Source organism: Mastigoproctus giganteus, chromosome 1 (genome assembly GCF_048544385.1).
Source record: "Mastigoproctus giganteus isolate SK-2022 chromosome 1, ASM4854438v1, whole genome shotgun sequence".
Taxonomy (NCBI): domain Eukaryota; kingdom Metazoa; phylum Arthropoda; class Arachnida; order Uropygi; family Thelyphonidae; genus Mastigoproctus; species Mastigoproctus giganteus.
The window spans coordinates 170,479,814-170,494,908 of NC_143575.1; the positions used below are offsets into that span (position 1 = coordinate 170,479,814).

Genomic DNA, 15,095 nt, shown 5'->3' on the forward strand with positions numbered 1-15,095 from the left:
TCCGAACTTATAGCAAAGATAGTAAACTATGTCTATTGGGGAAAGGGAGTTGGAAGAGTGGAGAATTCTATTACCCTCTTAACATATTTGCTGCTGTCTATATTTAGGAGGGTGCATTTAGTGTGCTATAATTTTCGGAATGTTGAGGAGCAGCTCCACTAATACTCCCCTAAAAATAAATAAATAATAGCTAAAAGTAAACACCTACTTTTGGGCTGAGCTGTAAATCACCACAAACCTCAAAATTTATTAAAAGTTTATTCCATATACATTAACTAACCTCAACACAAGCAAAAAGTAAATTAAAAATCATACCAAATATAAAAACAAGCACTGAGTTCAGTCAGTATGCATATATGCATCACTTGGGTGCCATATGTGCATCCTATAGGCTCTAGTATCTACTTTGGTATACAGCAAATCTGTAATTAATTTAATTTATTAAAGGTTTGCTGTATACCAAAGTATGAAATATTTTGTTGTTGGCATCCAAGAAGTGAAGAGTTTTGCTATTAATGACCATTTCCAAGGACACTTCAGTATTAATTTCAGTGATTATACAGTTACAGAAATTAGACAGGGCCTCCCCTTCATGCTCCCAAACCAAAAAAATGCCATAGCATTGAGTAGGTGAATAAACTACTTTTATCACTATTCAAAATCTGACCCATAGAGTGTGCCAGTTGAGATGGAGAAGCCCCTTATTCTGGATAAAGAATTGGTTCTTGGTTCTCAAAATTTTAAATAAGCTGGTCCTGCAGAAAGCTTCAGGGCTTCTTTCATGTTATTATCCTTGAGGAGCTGAGGTTGGTTAGCTGTAATGGGTAAATGATACCCTCATATTTATGAGGGTATTTGAATGAGGGATGTTGCTGTTGTTGGACATTAATTCAATATCGAAGTTCCTCATCCTGAGAGCAGATCTGTTGGATTCTTTTAACAGTCTTTTGTGTTTTTCAGTTTGGGGGGGAGAGGGGAAAGGGGAAGAAATTATGTTGGAATTTATTGTTAAAGTTTTGTGTATGTTAAGTTTGTTCTAATTTTTGTTTGTTATGCATTCTAACTAGCATTAACATTGGAGGCCCATAAAAACGGTGATACAATGTTGAAATCTTTCTTGCATCACTGTTTCACTATCTGGGATTAGTTCACATTCAATCATTAACTGTAGATTCATATGCCATTTATTTTATTATCAAAGTTCAATTCAATTTATTAGAATTCTTATATTTTAAGTAGAATTTTTGCAATTTTCTCTGCTTTCTTGATTTTTTAATTTAGGGTTACAGGTATCGAAATGCCTACATTGCCACCCAGGGTCCCTTAGCAGAAACAACAGAAGACTTCTGGAGAATGCTATGGGAACACAATTCTAATATTGTAGTTATGTTAACAAAGCTAAAAGAAATGGCTCGGGTAAGCATTTTTACAAATAATTCATAATTTTTAGGCAGAATTGTCTCTTAAACCCCAGAAAAGTCATGCATGAAACTTTCTGATCTTTTAGAAAATTTCTGTGTTATTTAAAAACAGTAAAAAAACAGATCATTGAAGCCTCTGTTTGGTATATAATTAAATAAAGTAAATAAAATATTCAGATTCCTGATATTCATGCATTTGAATTTTTTATTAACATTATACTAATGGATATCTGCCACTCAAAATAAAAAACCTGCCAATTTTTTCTCAAATTATTTATTTATATTTTCCCCCCTCTCAATTCCAGACTTATATTATTCAGTTTTTTAATTTATTATTTTTCAGTACTCATTCCTTCACCTCCACCCTCTTACCCTTAATTTGTTTTTTTTTTGAAATGTCATATTTTTGCTTAACCGTAATGTATTCCACTTAATTCCCACACCATACTTCCTTTAACTTCATAATGCCCATCTCTATACCTCATTATTTTCATCTTCATTAACAGGACTACTATTCTTATTACATTCTGGCTCTACATGCACAATGCACAGAGGTTTTATTTCCCTATCTGTTGTACCATTTGTTTTCATTAGTATTAGCAATATTAGTATTGCTAAATGATGCTAATAGTTAAATGATGCAAAGAAGCAGATTTTTTTTTTTTTTTTTGTGGCAGATGCCAGAAAAAAAAAAAAAATCGAAAAAAAATTTTTCTATTATTCAAACTTTCCCATCACCAAAAAAAGTAGCTATCCAATTTTGCTTTGAGCTTTACCAAACTCACTGTAGCAGACAGTTCATTCCGGTTATATACCACATGCTGCCCAAAAGTAAACATTTGAGTCCAAACTTGTATTACTCCTCAAAATTTTGTATTTGTGCTGCCTAATGCCTCTCCTCTCCACCCCCCCCCCCCCACCACCATTGAAAATATAACTCCCTTATTGATTACCTTTGAGGCCTTATATACCTCTATCAGGTCACTCACCTCTAAGATGTTTAGTTACCAAACTTTGCAGTCCACATCTTCTAAGCCATTCTTCATATGGTCATCAATTTGGCTCCCCTCCCACTAGTCTGCTTGTCCTTCAGAACCCTTTCTAGAAGCTCTGTGCCTTTCTTCAAGTGTGGCTCCTGGACCTGAACACAATATCCTAAATACAATTTCACTATTATATATCATACACAGGACACCATGTGCCTTCATAGCTACATGTTTACACTATGTGGTAAATTTCATGTCTGACCAAATTGAATTAAGTCTTTTTCCTCCTGAACCACTTTTAACCTCCATTTCCCCCTATTTTGTAAGTATTGTCTGAATTTCTGTTCTCTAGAATGCAAAACCTTACATTTAAAAGCATTAAAGTTCGGATGCCATTTTTCAAACCATTTGTGGAACTGATCTTAGTAATTTTAAAACAAGGCCTTATTATGATCATTAACCACCCTTCCTACCTATAAATCATCAGCAAACTTTGACAACTTCTTCTGTACCCACTCATCAGTGTCGTTAGGGGTGATGATAACCAGAAGTAGCCCCAGTACTGATTCCTGACAGACTCCACTTGCTACAGTGGTCCACCCTGAGGAATGCCCATATATGGCTACTCTGTCTCTTATCTTATAACCAGCCCTTGATCCAGTGAAGGATCTTATCATTAATCCAATTTTTCTCCAATTTATATAATAGCCTTTTATGAGAAACTATGCCAAAAGCTTCACTAAAGCCAAGGCAAATAATGCCACAGCTGTTTCTTGCATCCAAGAGTTTTATGACTTTGTCATAATAATTTATTTTTAATTATTTATTGTACTTTCATAAAATATAAAACAGCTTAACTGATGAATATATTTACATTTTCAGTAATGTATATATTTACTTTTCATTACAAAAATGTAATGAAATGTAAAGTAATGTATTTACTTTTCATTTCAGAAATGTATATATTTGCTTTTCATTACAAAAGATTATACAAAATCATATGTTTTAGATGTTTAATTTTGGATATTTTTTTTGGACATATAAAGGCAATTCCCCTTCCCTGATATAAAATTTGATTGCTCTTGATTAAATGATTCAGCTATGCTTGTTTATTAATAACCTACTTCAGTATATTCTGCTGAGTTTAAATGAATTACATGGGTAAAAAAATAAAGACAGGACTTCACTTAAGACATTTTGTTCATCTTATAAGAATTGTTAAAAAAAAAAAAATTGTTTGAAGGGTTACAGAAATTATATGCAAAAAAAATTAAATTGTGAATTAGTGCTGCTGCTGCTTCACAATTATAATTTTTCAGATTTGCATGTCTCAATAGATGTCTTATATTTATTTTTTATTTTATTCCTTTCTCTTGTACTTCATTTAAATTAAACAAAATACTGAGGTAGGTTACTAATAAATATGCATAGCTGAATCATTTAATCATCATCTAAAAGATTTGCTATAATTCTTCTTAGTATTTCATTGCTCTTTAAGCCATTTTATTACTATAAGCTTCACATTATTGCCTGGATGCCAATTGATTCTCTGTATTTTTGCTAAAGCTTTTACAAAAAGTAAATAGTTCTATTTAGTTTTAAATCATAAGTTCATCATGGTATAAGTATACCTGCTTGATCAAGCAGGTATACTGCTCTCTCTTGATGGCAGGGGCGCTTCCATAGTCAGGTGGGCAGGAGCAGCAGTGCATAGCACACGCTTCTTGATTAGACTGGGGTTCGAGCCCGTGACCACCAAATACGGAGGATGTGGAAAGGTCAGGAAATGACCACCGCATATCCCCAGAGCAATATAGCCTTAGTTGCTAATGCTTCTAAAAAACCAAATAACAACATCTTGATGGCAGCGGGAGGGGGGGGGGGTCAGTAATCTGGGAGCACAGGCCAATTGTTATGGGCAAAATGGATGAATATGAAATAAAAATCATTTTGAAGTGGAACCATTAGAGCTATTTCCAATATCAATAAAGATGGATTACATGACATTTTTAAGGTGTCTCATTTTCTGTGATGTTTATGAGACTACGTGAGCCCCTGTATAAGACTATATTCAGGATTTATATATTTGGTAAACTGATAATAATAATAAAAAAAAAAACCTTAAGTTTCACATGCATGAACTCAGAACATTTCTTTTCCACACATCTGCCATTTGTTCCTCCAGTGAGTGCAAGGCAACAAATGTAATATCCAGTGTTTCAGCTACAATACATAGCTACAATACATTTCCATTTACAATGGGTTTCCTCAGCCCTCAGCCTACAAGTTATTTCTTGTTAGGAATTTTTTCCTGCCATAAAGTGCGGTTCAAGGTGTCTTGGTCGGTTAAGCCTCAGGCTGTCATGCACTCCCGTACTCCATCCATCCATGTCCTCCTAGGTCTTCCTCTTCTCCTTCTTCCAGGAGGTATCCATTCCAGGATAGCCTTTGGATATCTGTTTTCTTGCATCCGTTTTACATGTCCATACCATGTTAGACGCTTTTCTTTGATGGTGTCAATAATAGTCTTTTTCACTTCCATTTTTTCCCTTATGTCTTCATTCCGTTTTCTGTCTCTTCTAGAAGTTCCTGCTGAGCGTCTCCAAAAATCCATTTCTGTGGAGAGCAATTTGTTTTCCGCTCGCCTATTCAATGTCCAGGTTTCCGCTCCATACAATAGAAGACTTTGTACAATCGTTTGAAATATATGTTTCTTTGTTTTATTTAGGATATTTTTGCTCCACAGAACAGTTTAACATGCCGATAGCCTTTCTGCCATCTGTAATTCTCTTATTGATCTCTGCTTGGGATGATCCATCACTTTGTAAGATTGATCCCAAATATTTGAATTTATCGACTTGTTTGATTTTAAAACCTGCAATATTTAGAACGTGTCCTGGCCCTGAAGACATTTCAGTCTTGCTAAAATTGATTTTTAGACCCCATTGTTTATATTCCTCAAACAATTGATGACATGCATACTTTGCATCTTCTAAGTCTTGTGCTATCACCATCTGATCATCTGCAAAAAGTAAATTGTGAATATAGGTGTTTTTATTAATCGGCAATCCCATTTTATTACATTTTTTTGACCAGGATCTTAGGCAGATGTCAATATAAATTTTGAAAAGTGTTGGTGACATACAAAAACCTTGTAATAAGCCTTTTGAAGTGTGGAATTCAGGTGACAAAGCTGATCCCACTTTAATTCTGCATCTATTATTCCTGTAAATTGCCTTAATAATGTTAATCAGTTGTCCATCAATCAGAAACCTGAAAGGAAAAATAATCCTTTCAGGGCTCAAAGGAGCAACAATAGACTCGACAAACCAAGCTTCACCTGGAACTATAGATCTAACTGATCATAATCGGCCACCAGCAAGATGATCCTAATCCGTCTACTGCCAAAAGACAAAAGAAAGATGTGACCCAAACCATCTCTCCACTCTTTCTAATTTTCCACTCCCTAACAGACCAGCCTGTTAGTAAACTTTCTCCCTTTGTAATACAAAGGTGCTTAGAACATATAGCTGGTCCACTGAAAACAGTTCACCACTTAAAATCTGGTGACCTACTAATAGAAACAACAAATCATCAATATTCAGAGCTTCTTCTTAAAACCACAGATTTTGGCAGGATTCCCATCAAGATCACTCCACATGCCATCTTAAATTCATCAAAAGAGGGTTATCATGGAATGGGACCTCTTAAACAGCTCTGAAGAAGAAGAAATTGTACAAGAGTTACAAAACCAGAATGTTATACGTGCAAAAAGGATGGAAACCTGATACCAACCCACACTATCATACTTACTTTCAATACTCCTACTCTACCAACATCAGGTAAAGCCATACATCCCCAATCCCATAAGATGCTTCAAATGTCAAAAGTATGGCCATTCCCAAAGAGTATGCAGAGGACAAACTATTTGTGCCACTTGTGGCTCAAAAGATCATAATGATAAAGAATGCCATACAGAGTCTCCTCGCTGTCCAAACGGCAAAGGGGACCACCCTGCCTATTCCAAAGATTGCGGTATATGGAAGAGAGAAAGCAGCAAGTTCAGAAATATAAAACTGAACATAAGGTCACATACCAAGAAGCCAAAAAGCAGATACCATTACTTCCAGCAGTGAGATCATATGCAGCAGCAACTGCAGTGCAGAAAACAAAAGTAACTGCAACACAGACTGACATCTCCGTTCCACCTAACATCTCAATAGCGGACTGGGCACGTAATCCCCTTTTACAAACAAAACCAAAAGTTGACCAGACAATTAATACACCCATTATAATCTCACCAGATGCTGAAGATCCAACACCAATAAGCAAATCCCACCAAATCTGTTGAAAAAACACAAAAAAATACTGACACTATGGAAATTGATAAAAAAGAGCAAGAAGACGAACCAGTTCTAGAACTTTACACAAATGATATGGACAGTGGTGGCAGACCAAATTTCCCTAGCAAAGGAAAAGTCAAAATAGATCAGTTGAAACAGGCAGCACATCGTAAATCATCTGAATCAATAACTAAGTCCAAATAATGCGTACACTTCTTCAGTGGAATTGTCGTGGGATTCGGAGTAACTTTACCAATATCAAAGATCTGATTTCCGTCTATAATCCTGCAAGTGTTTGTTTACAAGAAACAAACCTAACTCCGCACATAAATATTTCAATCAAGCACTACAATATATATAGGAAAGATCGTAAAACTACAACTGCCCATGGAGGAGTCGCCATTTTGGTTGACTCTAATATTCCATCCAGCCATATTCAGCTGCAAACATCACTTGAAGCAGTCACGGTCCGCATTGTTATTGGAATTACCTTTACCATGGTTTCACTCTATCTTCCACTTAACCATGCGTATACATTGCAAGACTTCGCGGACTTAGTTAACCAATTACCATCTCCGTTCTGTTTGATGGGAGACTTTAATTGGCATCATACCATTTGGGACTGTCTTCATATAAACAAAAGAAGGCAGATGATAGAAAAGCTTCTAGATAGCAGGAACTTAACACTCTTAAACACAGGTACTCACACCCATGTCTATTTACCAACAGAGTACTTCTGCAATCGCTCTCACCATCTGTTCCCCGACTCTCTATCCTATTCTTGACTGGTCTGTTTCAAATGATCCTTATAACAGTGATCACTACACAGTTGTTTGCCACCTATTAACAAATGATGTACCACAATTAATAAGAGGTAAAAAGTGGAAATTTCACAAAGCAAACTGGGAAAAATACCAATGTGCTGCTTCTTTAGATGAGCAAACTATAAGGCAATGTGATATCAATAGTGCTGTTACTTATGTTACAAACCAAATCATCTCTGTAGCAAATATTTCAATATCAAAGACCACTAATCAGTGTCACAAACATTACAAGCAATGGTGGAATGAAGAATGCCTGGAAGCAAAGAAAGAGAAAAATAAAGCTTGGAATCAATTCAGAAAGTTCCCCAACACCACTACTAATCTCATAAAATATAAGAAAACCAGAGCAAAAGCACATTACATATGCCAGAAATCTGAGTCCTGGATATCTTTTGCTAACAAAATTAATAGAAATACCAACACTAGAATTATATGGAATAAAATTAGACAAATCTCAGGTAAATATTCAACAGCATCTAAACCGATAACGAGTTGGAAAGGCCATGACATAACTGATCCAGAAAAAATTGCAAATTTACTAGGAGAAACCATTGAGGAATTATCAACTACATCATCATATAGATCAGGCTTTCAAAAATATAAATCTCAAATCAAAAAATACAAAATTTCCGCACAACTCATGAGATTCCATACAATCAACCCTTCACTATAAATGAGTTACATAAAGCCTTAGCCAAATCAAAACAAAGTGCAGCAGGTCCGGATGGAATCCACCATCAAATGAATAAGCATCTCACTGAAAATTCATTATGCATGATTCTATTGCTTTACAATAGGATGTACCTTGAGCACACATATCCAGACCCTTGGCGGCATTTGTTTGTGTTGGCCTTTCCAAAACCTGGGAAGGACCACTCAAATCCAAATAATTATCTCCCTATTTCCCTCACTAGCTGTCGTAGTAAATCTTTAGAAAGAATGGTGAATGATCGGTTAACACGGTTTCTTGACTCACAATCTCCTTAGTCCAAGCCAATATGGTTTTCAGAAAAACAGATCAACACTGGATATATTGACAGAAGTCGAAGCAAACATCCGCATTGCCTTTCTCCGAAACGAACATCTTGTTTTGATATGTCTCGACATTGAAAAGGCTTTTGATACTACCTAGAGATATGGTATCCTACAGGAATTGCACAAATTAGAAATTCGAGGCCAACTACCAAAGTTCCTCCAAAATTTCATGCATAAAAGAACTTTCCAAGTCTGCTATCATATTTTGTCTCAAATATACAATCAAGAACAGGAGGTTCCCCAAGGCTCAGTCCTTAGTGCAACCCTTTTTGCAATAAAATAAATCCTATCACAGAAGTCATTCCAGAAACAGTAGAAACATATCTATATGCAGACGATCTCACTATTTCATGTCACCTGCAGATTATGTGGACAGTCGAGAGACAACTTCAATGTGCTATAAACAAAATAGAGTCCTGGTCCACCTATAATGGTTATCGACTCTCAGTACAAAAGACAGTGGCAATACACTTCTGCAGAAAATGAAAGATGCATCCTGACCCAGAACTAAGAATAAGAATCAACCAATCCCTCAGAAGCATAGTATCCGACTACTAGGTGTAATCATGGATCACAAATTAAATTTCCTAGAACATAAAATATCTATGCACAGTGTGCAAACAAATTAATTTTATTAGCAATATCTGCTATGACATGGGGAGCTGATTGTTTATTCACTATTGCACATATATTGAGCAATGAAAAGATCTAGATTAGATTATGGTTCTCCCATCTACTCCTCAGCGAGGAAAAGTGTTCTAAAATGGTTAGATCCTATCCATCACAGTGCATTACGTGTTGTTTCTGGAGTGTTTCGTACGTTACCTGTGTACAGTCTATACACAGAGATTTATGAACTCCCACTCAGCCTTCATAGACAATTCTTCTTCTGAACTATGCTACAAAAATTCAAAGCCTTCCCGAACATCCAACTTGGCAATATCTGTATACTCCAAAACGGGAAACTTTTTATGAGAAAAACCTAACATATGCAAACCTACTGGCATACGACTAAAAGAAATACTTTCACAATGGAACTTAAAAATGGATAAAATCTACCAAGATATCCCCACATATCTTCCCCCGTGGGAAATCATTTCAGCCGACTGTGACATGGACCTCATAAAATGGAAACAAAATAACATCCCAAATCGGTACGTGAAACAGCTGCATTCCTCTTATTAATCCAATTCTCTGATTACTCACATCTGTACACTGATGGCTCCAAAACAGATACACATGTTGGTGCTGCTGTGGTCCTACCAAATAACATAAGTTCTCAGTCACTTCCAATAGAGTGTAGTATCTGTATGCTGAACTGTTTGCAATAAGTCTCACACTAGATCACATTGCTAAAACTTCCCTCGTAAAAAGTATAATTTTTACAGACTCATTAAGTGCAATATATGCTTTACAGCTACAAAATCAACCATATCACCCATATCTAAGAAAAATTCTTTCCTGCTTATTGCTTCTTAAGATTAAAAACCAAAAAGTCAGATTCACTTGGATTCTTGGACATTCTGGAATACTGGGTAATGAACGTGCTGATCAAGCTGCCAAACATCCATCAAATAAAAATTCTCACCCACATAAAATTCCACACGACTTTAAAAATGTCATTCGAAAAGCCTCTGAAAACATATGGACACAGACCTGGAAATCTCGAGAAAACAACAAACTATACCAAATCAAACAGCAGCCGAAATCCTGGAAATCAAGTTTTCAGTCAAACAAGAACAAAAAGGTTATCCTTGCCTGGCTTCGCATTGGACATACACATTTAACACACTCTTATCTCCTAATGAAAGATGATCTGCCACAATGCCCTCAGTGTCTAACCATACTAACAGTGAAGCACGTCATCATAGAATGTCCACATAACCAAATTGCCTGTCAATCAGCTTTCAAATTTCATGCAAATGAACCATTAAGCCTTGAACTCATTATAGAAGAAAATTCAGAAGTAAAGGAACTCTTTACATACCTCAGTCTAATAAACCTTACCAATCGCATCTAATATTCCAAAATTAGTGTTAACATAACTGAAAATAAAACTTGAACAGGCACACTACGGCCGAAGCAGCTTTTACGCCACAAAACTACAAACAACAACAAGAGGATGTCAGAAAGAAATGCCTAGACAAATGGTGCACTCTGGATTGGCTTCTGTATAACTACAATGTGTGCTACTGGCTAAAAACTGCTGAACCACATGGCTTTGTTGGTTCAGCAGTTGTTAGCTAAGAACAATATGCTGATGGTCCCACACGCTCCCTATTTTGCTGATCTTGTTAGGAAAATAGAGAGGTTGTACCATTGCTAGTCAGCATATTTATATATATGTGCAACTTCTTCCTGTTCTCCAAAAGGAAAATCCAATTAAAAGGATAAAGATTCAAAGGCATCGCAGATTTAAATTGCAGAAATTGTTTGACAGCATCTCGAAACAGGAGCTACAGAAATTCTTCAAACAGTAAAAGAAGTACTGGGATCGAAGTGTAAACTCTGGGGGGAGGACTACTTCGATGGGAAAAATACCAACGTGTAACTAATATTAAGGCACTAATGTAAATGGTGTAACAGCAAGATTACAAGTAATCTTGCTGTTACACCATCACAAAAAAAAACACCAAACGATTGACAATTTTTATGCATAGTTACAGCTGTCTGCCAAGTGTTAAAATGCAGGAGTGAGTTTGAATTCATCATGGTTGAAGTTCATGTAACTGCTAAATGCAATTTTATTAACTGTCAAAATGATTATTTGTAAACTCCTCTGACCTAGAGTCTAAACAGAACATTTATTTATATATGTTTGGCTAGGTATTTCAAAACCAGGTGTTATTGTTTGGCTAAGATTGAGCAGGACTGGGTACAAATCTCCAGGCTCCAGCCTAATGATCTTGATTTTTCAAAGCTATTCTTTAGGGCCATCTCAGGTTTTTGTCTGTTTTGTATTGTTTCTGCTGGGTTTATTTCTTAATTGATTCAAGACTGGTTTTGAATACGTCGATCTTTTTCTTATCTATCAGTATGCATTTGTTTTGGTTTTATCGTGTTTTCTGTTTCCCAAATCACAAACATTTCTTTAAATAATCTCCTGTTATTAAGCCTATCTCTAATTAAAACTGAGGTCTGCAAAACTTATAACTGTGTCCTTCTATCAACAAGTGGAAGTCAGTATCTGATTGTTAATCTGCTATTGTCTAGATCAGACTTGTGTTCTTTGATGCTCAACAAACAATCTCCATTTGCTCTGTCCAACGTAGGATCCATATTACAACCCCCACACCGTAATTTGTAAATAGTAGCTTTGGACAAGCAAACAAAGAAAGGATAGAATAACTATATTATAACTAGAAGGAATAATTAGGACTAAGAATAATTTACCAGCTGAATAGTATCTTTGGGAAAACAAAGGAAGGAAGGAATACGCATAGCTAAGAACCAGATCGAAATATTCAGTTCTTTTATATTTATTTTTTTGCTTTAATTTATTGTACTATGTGGTCCCAGCCAGCTTTCCCTGCAACCTATTTACAATGCTGTACCACTGAACAATATTGATGTACAGTTATCTCAGATTCCCTCGTAGAAGGTTAATTCATTCTCAGTGTAATGCCCTTATCACATTACAATACCATGAAGGTATCTGACACTATAAAGTCCCAACACAAGGTTGTGATGTTCTCCAAGGATCCAATTGACACTTGTACATCATAATAATGAAGATTCAAAGTGAGTACAAGTCCAATCCAGGAAGTAGACGTTTAAACCAGGAATTGTGGTCGCAATAAAGAAGTCAACTTTTCCTCAAACATGAACAGTCCCAACAGCACAGCAGCTAACAGTAAGGGGAAATACCTGTCCACATTGAGTCTTGAATTAATTACAAAAGGAGCTCTGTAAAAATAGTCTTACAAAAAGGTAAAGCTCAGGCAATAACAATAAAGCCTATTTAAATATAGCCCATCAAATAACAGTGACACCTGGGTCCACGCATCTAACCAAACACATACAACCGTAACCATGCATAAGAAATAGTTTGTCAATTTTTTTAAATTTTTCTTTTGTGACAGTGTAACGGCAGGATAGCAAGTAAGTGGCCTTAGTATTCTAGTAGTAGTTCTATTAAATATTTCACAACTTTATTTTAAGATTAAATAAAATATTAAAAATTAAGGTATTAACAACCTTGTTTAGATTAAAATTAAAGGATAAAAATGATAAAAAAAAGTAAAAATATAATAAAGGTAATTAATAGATAAACCATTTTTTTTAATTTTGCAGTTATAAAGAGGTGAAAAAGAAAACATCCCAAACATGATTTTCAGGGTATTGGTATTAAATGCTTTTAAACACAAATGAAGCAACATGCCATTAAATATATTATTCTTTCACAATACGTTTTAATTTCTAAGTACTCACTAGTACTGCTTTTTAATAGTATAATTAACAAATTTCAGAATCACTTAAGTTGGTTACTAACAATTTCAGACATTACTTTAGTTCTTCAAGCTGTCCTTAAATGAAAGGTGGGTAGTAATATGCAGTGATCTTGGGCATCTGATGATAATCCACTGTTCCTACACTCTATCATTACTGAAAATGAAACTAGTTTTATCTACAAACCAGCAATAATAGTTTGCTTTTAATCATTTAACCATTGTCATATATTATTTTCTCAAATGAAAATGTATATGCTGCATGTCACTAATGTAGTAGCAGCAGCTTTAGATGTATTAATTAATATTTGATCACTCGCTGTTATTTTTTGTGAACTATTGTAAAATGTAATTTTATCTTACTTTTCTATGCATTGTAAGGTAAAAAATGATGACAAGACTTAGTGTTTTCTCTATGACCCATAAACAAAGCATGAATCATCAACCTGGAAATCTTGCAATCAAAAAAATTTTAGAAAACATTGAAAGGGAATGTGATGTTAGAATGTGTGTGCTGCGTTTTTATTTTTTTTTTAACAATTATGGTATTGTGTACTATGAATTTGTAGTATGCGGTAATTGCAGCCAGTAATAGCTTTGCTGACTGCAAGAGGCAATTTAGCAGAACTCCAGAACAGTGGATAGTGAAAGACAGAAACCTGTTGCACTACAGCACATCCCATACCTGTTGCATGACCACTTTTCCTTACTCACCTGATTTCTCACTGTACAATTTTTTTTATTTTCCTGAAGATTAAACAGTGTTGTTTACGAAGCCATTGCTTCTGCATTGAACAAGTGTTTATTGATGTAACTCAAGGTGCTTTCTACTATCCAACAAAAATAGTTCCAGAACTACTAACAGTAATTGTACCAACAGTGGCAAAAGTACATTACTGCTTGAGGAAAGTACTTTGATAGTTGGCTGTGTTTAGATTTAGTTACATTTAATATGCAAGTCCAGGAACCCTTTAACTGTACCATGTAGCATATCCGTAGTGTATTAATTAAAAAAAAGTTCATACATTGCCAAAAGATCATGTGCTCTATCAGAAGTTATTTCTTAAATTATTTCTTTGATGAAATGTATTAATTGGTTAATTTAAGCATTCATATTTCCATCATTTTTTATTTATTTATTTATTTTTTTTTTTTCACATTTCAGGAAAAGTGTCACCAGTACTGGCCTAGTGAACGCTCACAACGCTACCTCTATTATGTGGTGGATCCCATCACAGAATACAATATGCCCCAGTATATCTTAAGAGAATTTAAAGTTACAGATGCAAGGGTATATATTTTCTGTCTAATTGTTTAAAAGAAATTTCAGCGAATTATTTTTGGCACTAACTAGTATCTGTAATAAATACACAAATAAGGTAGTCTCACTAATGGAAATATCAGTTAAAAAAAAAAAAAAAAAAAATATATAGAATATACAGTAGATCGTCGATTATCTGAACTAATTGGGACCAGGGGTAGTTCGGACTTCCGATTTGTCCGGATTTTCAAACTTATCAAAAAATACTATTCTCGAAGCTAAAAAAAAGGTTTAGTAAGTTTAGAAATAAAAACACTAAGTTGTACTTATGCATTTTTATTCATACATAACAAAACAAATGGAACTTTAAGCCAGTAACACATATCTATAGGCCTTTAACAAAAATAATTACTTATATTTTGCTGCACCATTTTCAAACTTTGTTTCTTTATTGCCAGATCTCTCACTCTTTTCAGCAAGAGTAGTTGAGTTGGACAGCATTGTTTGTTTGTCGATTCATCATTCAGTTTGTATGTCGATTTTGATGTATCATTTAATTTTGTTAATTGGTGAGGTAATTAAAGTGTGAATTGGTGGTTTATATCTTCATTTTTATAGCCTGTGGATATTTTTCTGATTTTTGCTTGTTAGAATTGCCATTTAATAGAATCAAAATTCAATTCACAAATGTGATCACAATAGTCTGTGCTTACTGTAATTATTTTATGGCACCAGCATAAAAAAAAATAAATGCTGGCTTGTTTGGATTATTGACTT

The 15,095-nt window shown here is 34.8% G+C and overlaps 1 protein-coding gene across 11 annotated transcripts in view; it reads left to right on the forward strand.

The window, feature by feature from the left end:
* Positions 1 to 15,095, forward strand: part of LOC150091249 (tyrosine-protein phosphatase Lar-like) — a 1,641,114-nt gene that overhangs the window by 1,580,797 nt on the left and 45,222 nt on the right. For all 11 annotated transcript variants that reach the window (XM_090374921.1, XM_090374965.1, XM_090374991.1 and 8 more), the window contains 2 exons: positions 1,282 to 1,416; positions 14,223 to 14,348. In XM_090374921.1, coding sequence (XP_090231047.1) covers positions 1,282 to 1,416; positions 14,223 to 14,348 — 261 coding nt within the window. The remainder of the gene's footprint in view (positions 1 to 1,281; positions 1,417 to 14,222; positions 14,349 to 15,095) is intronic.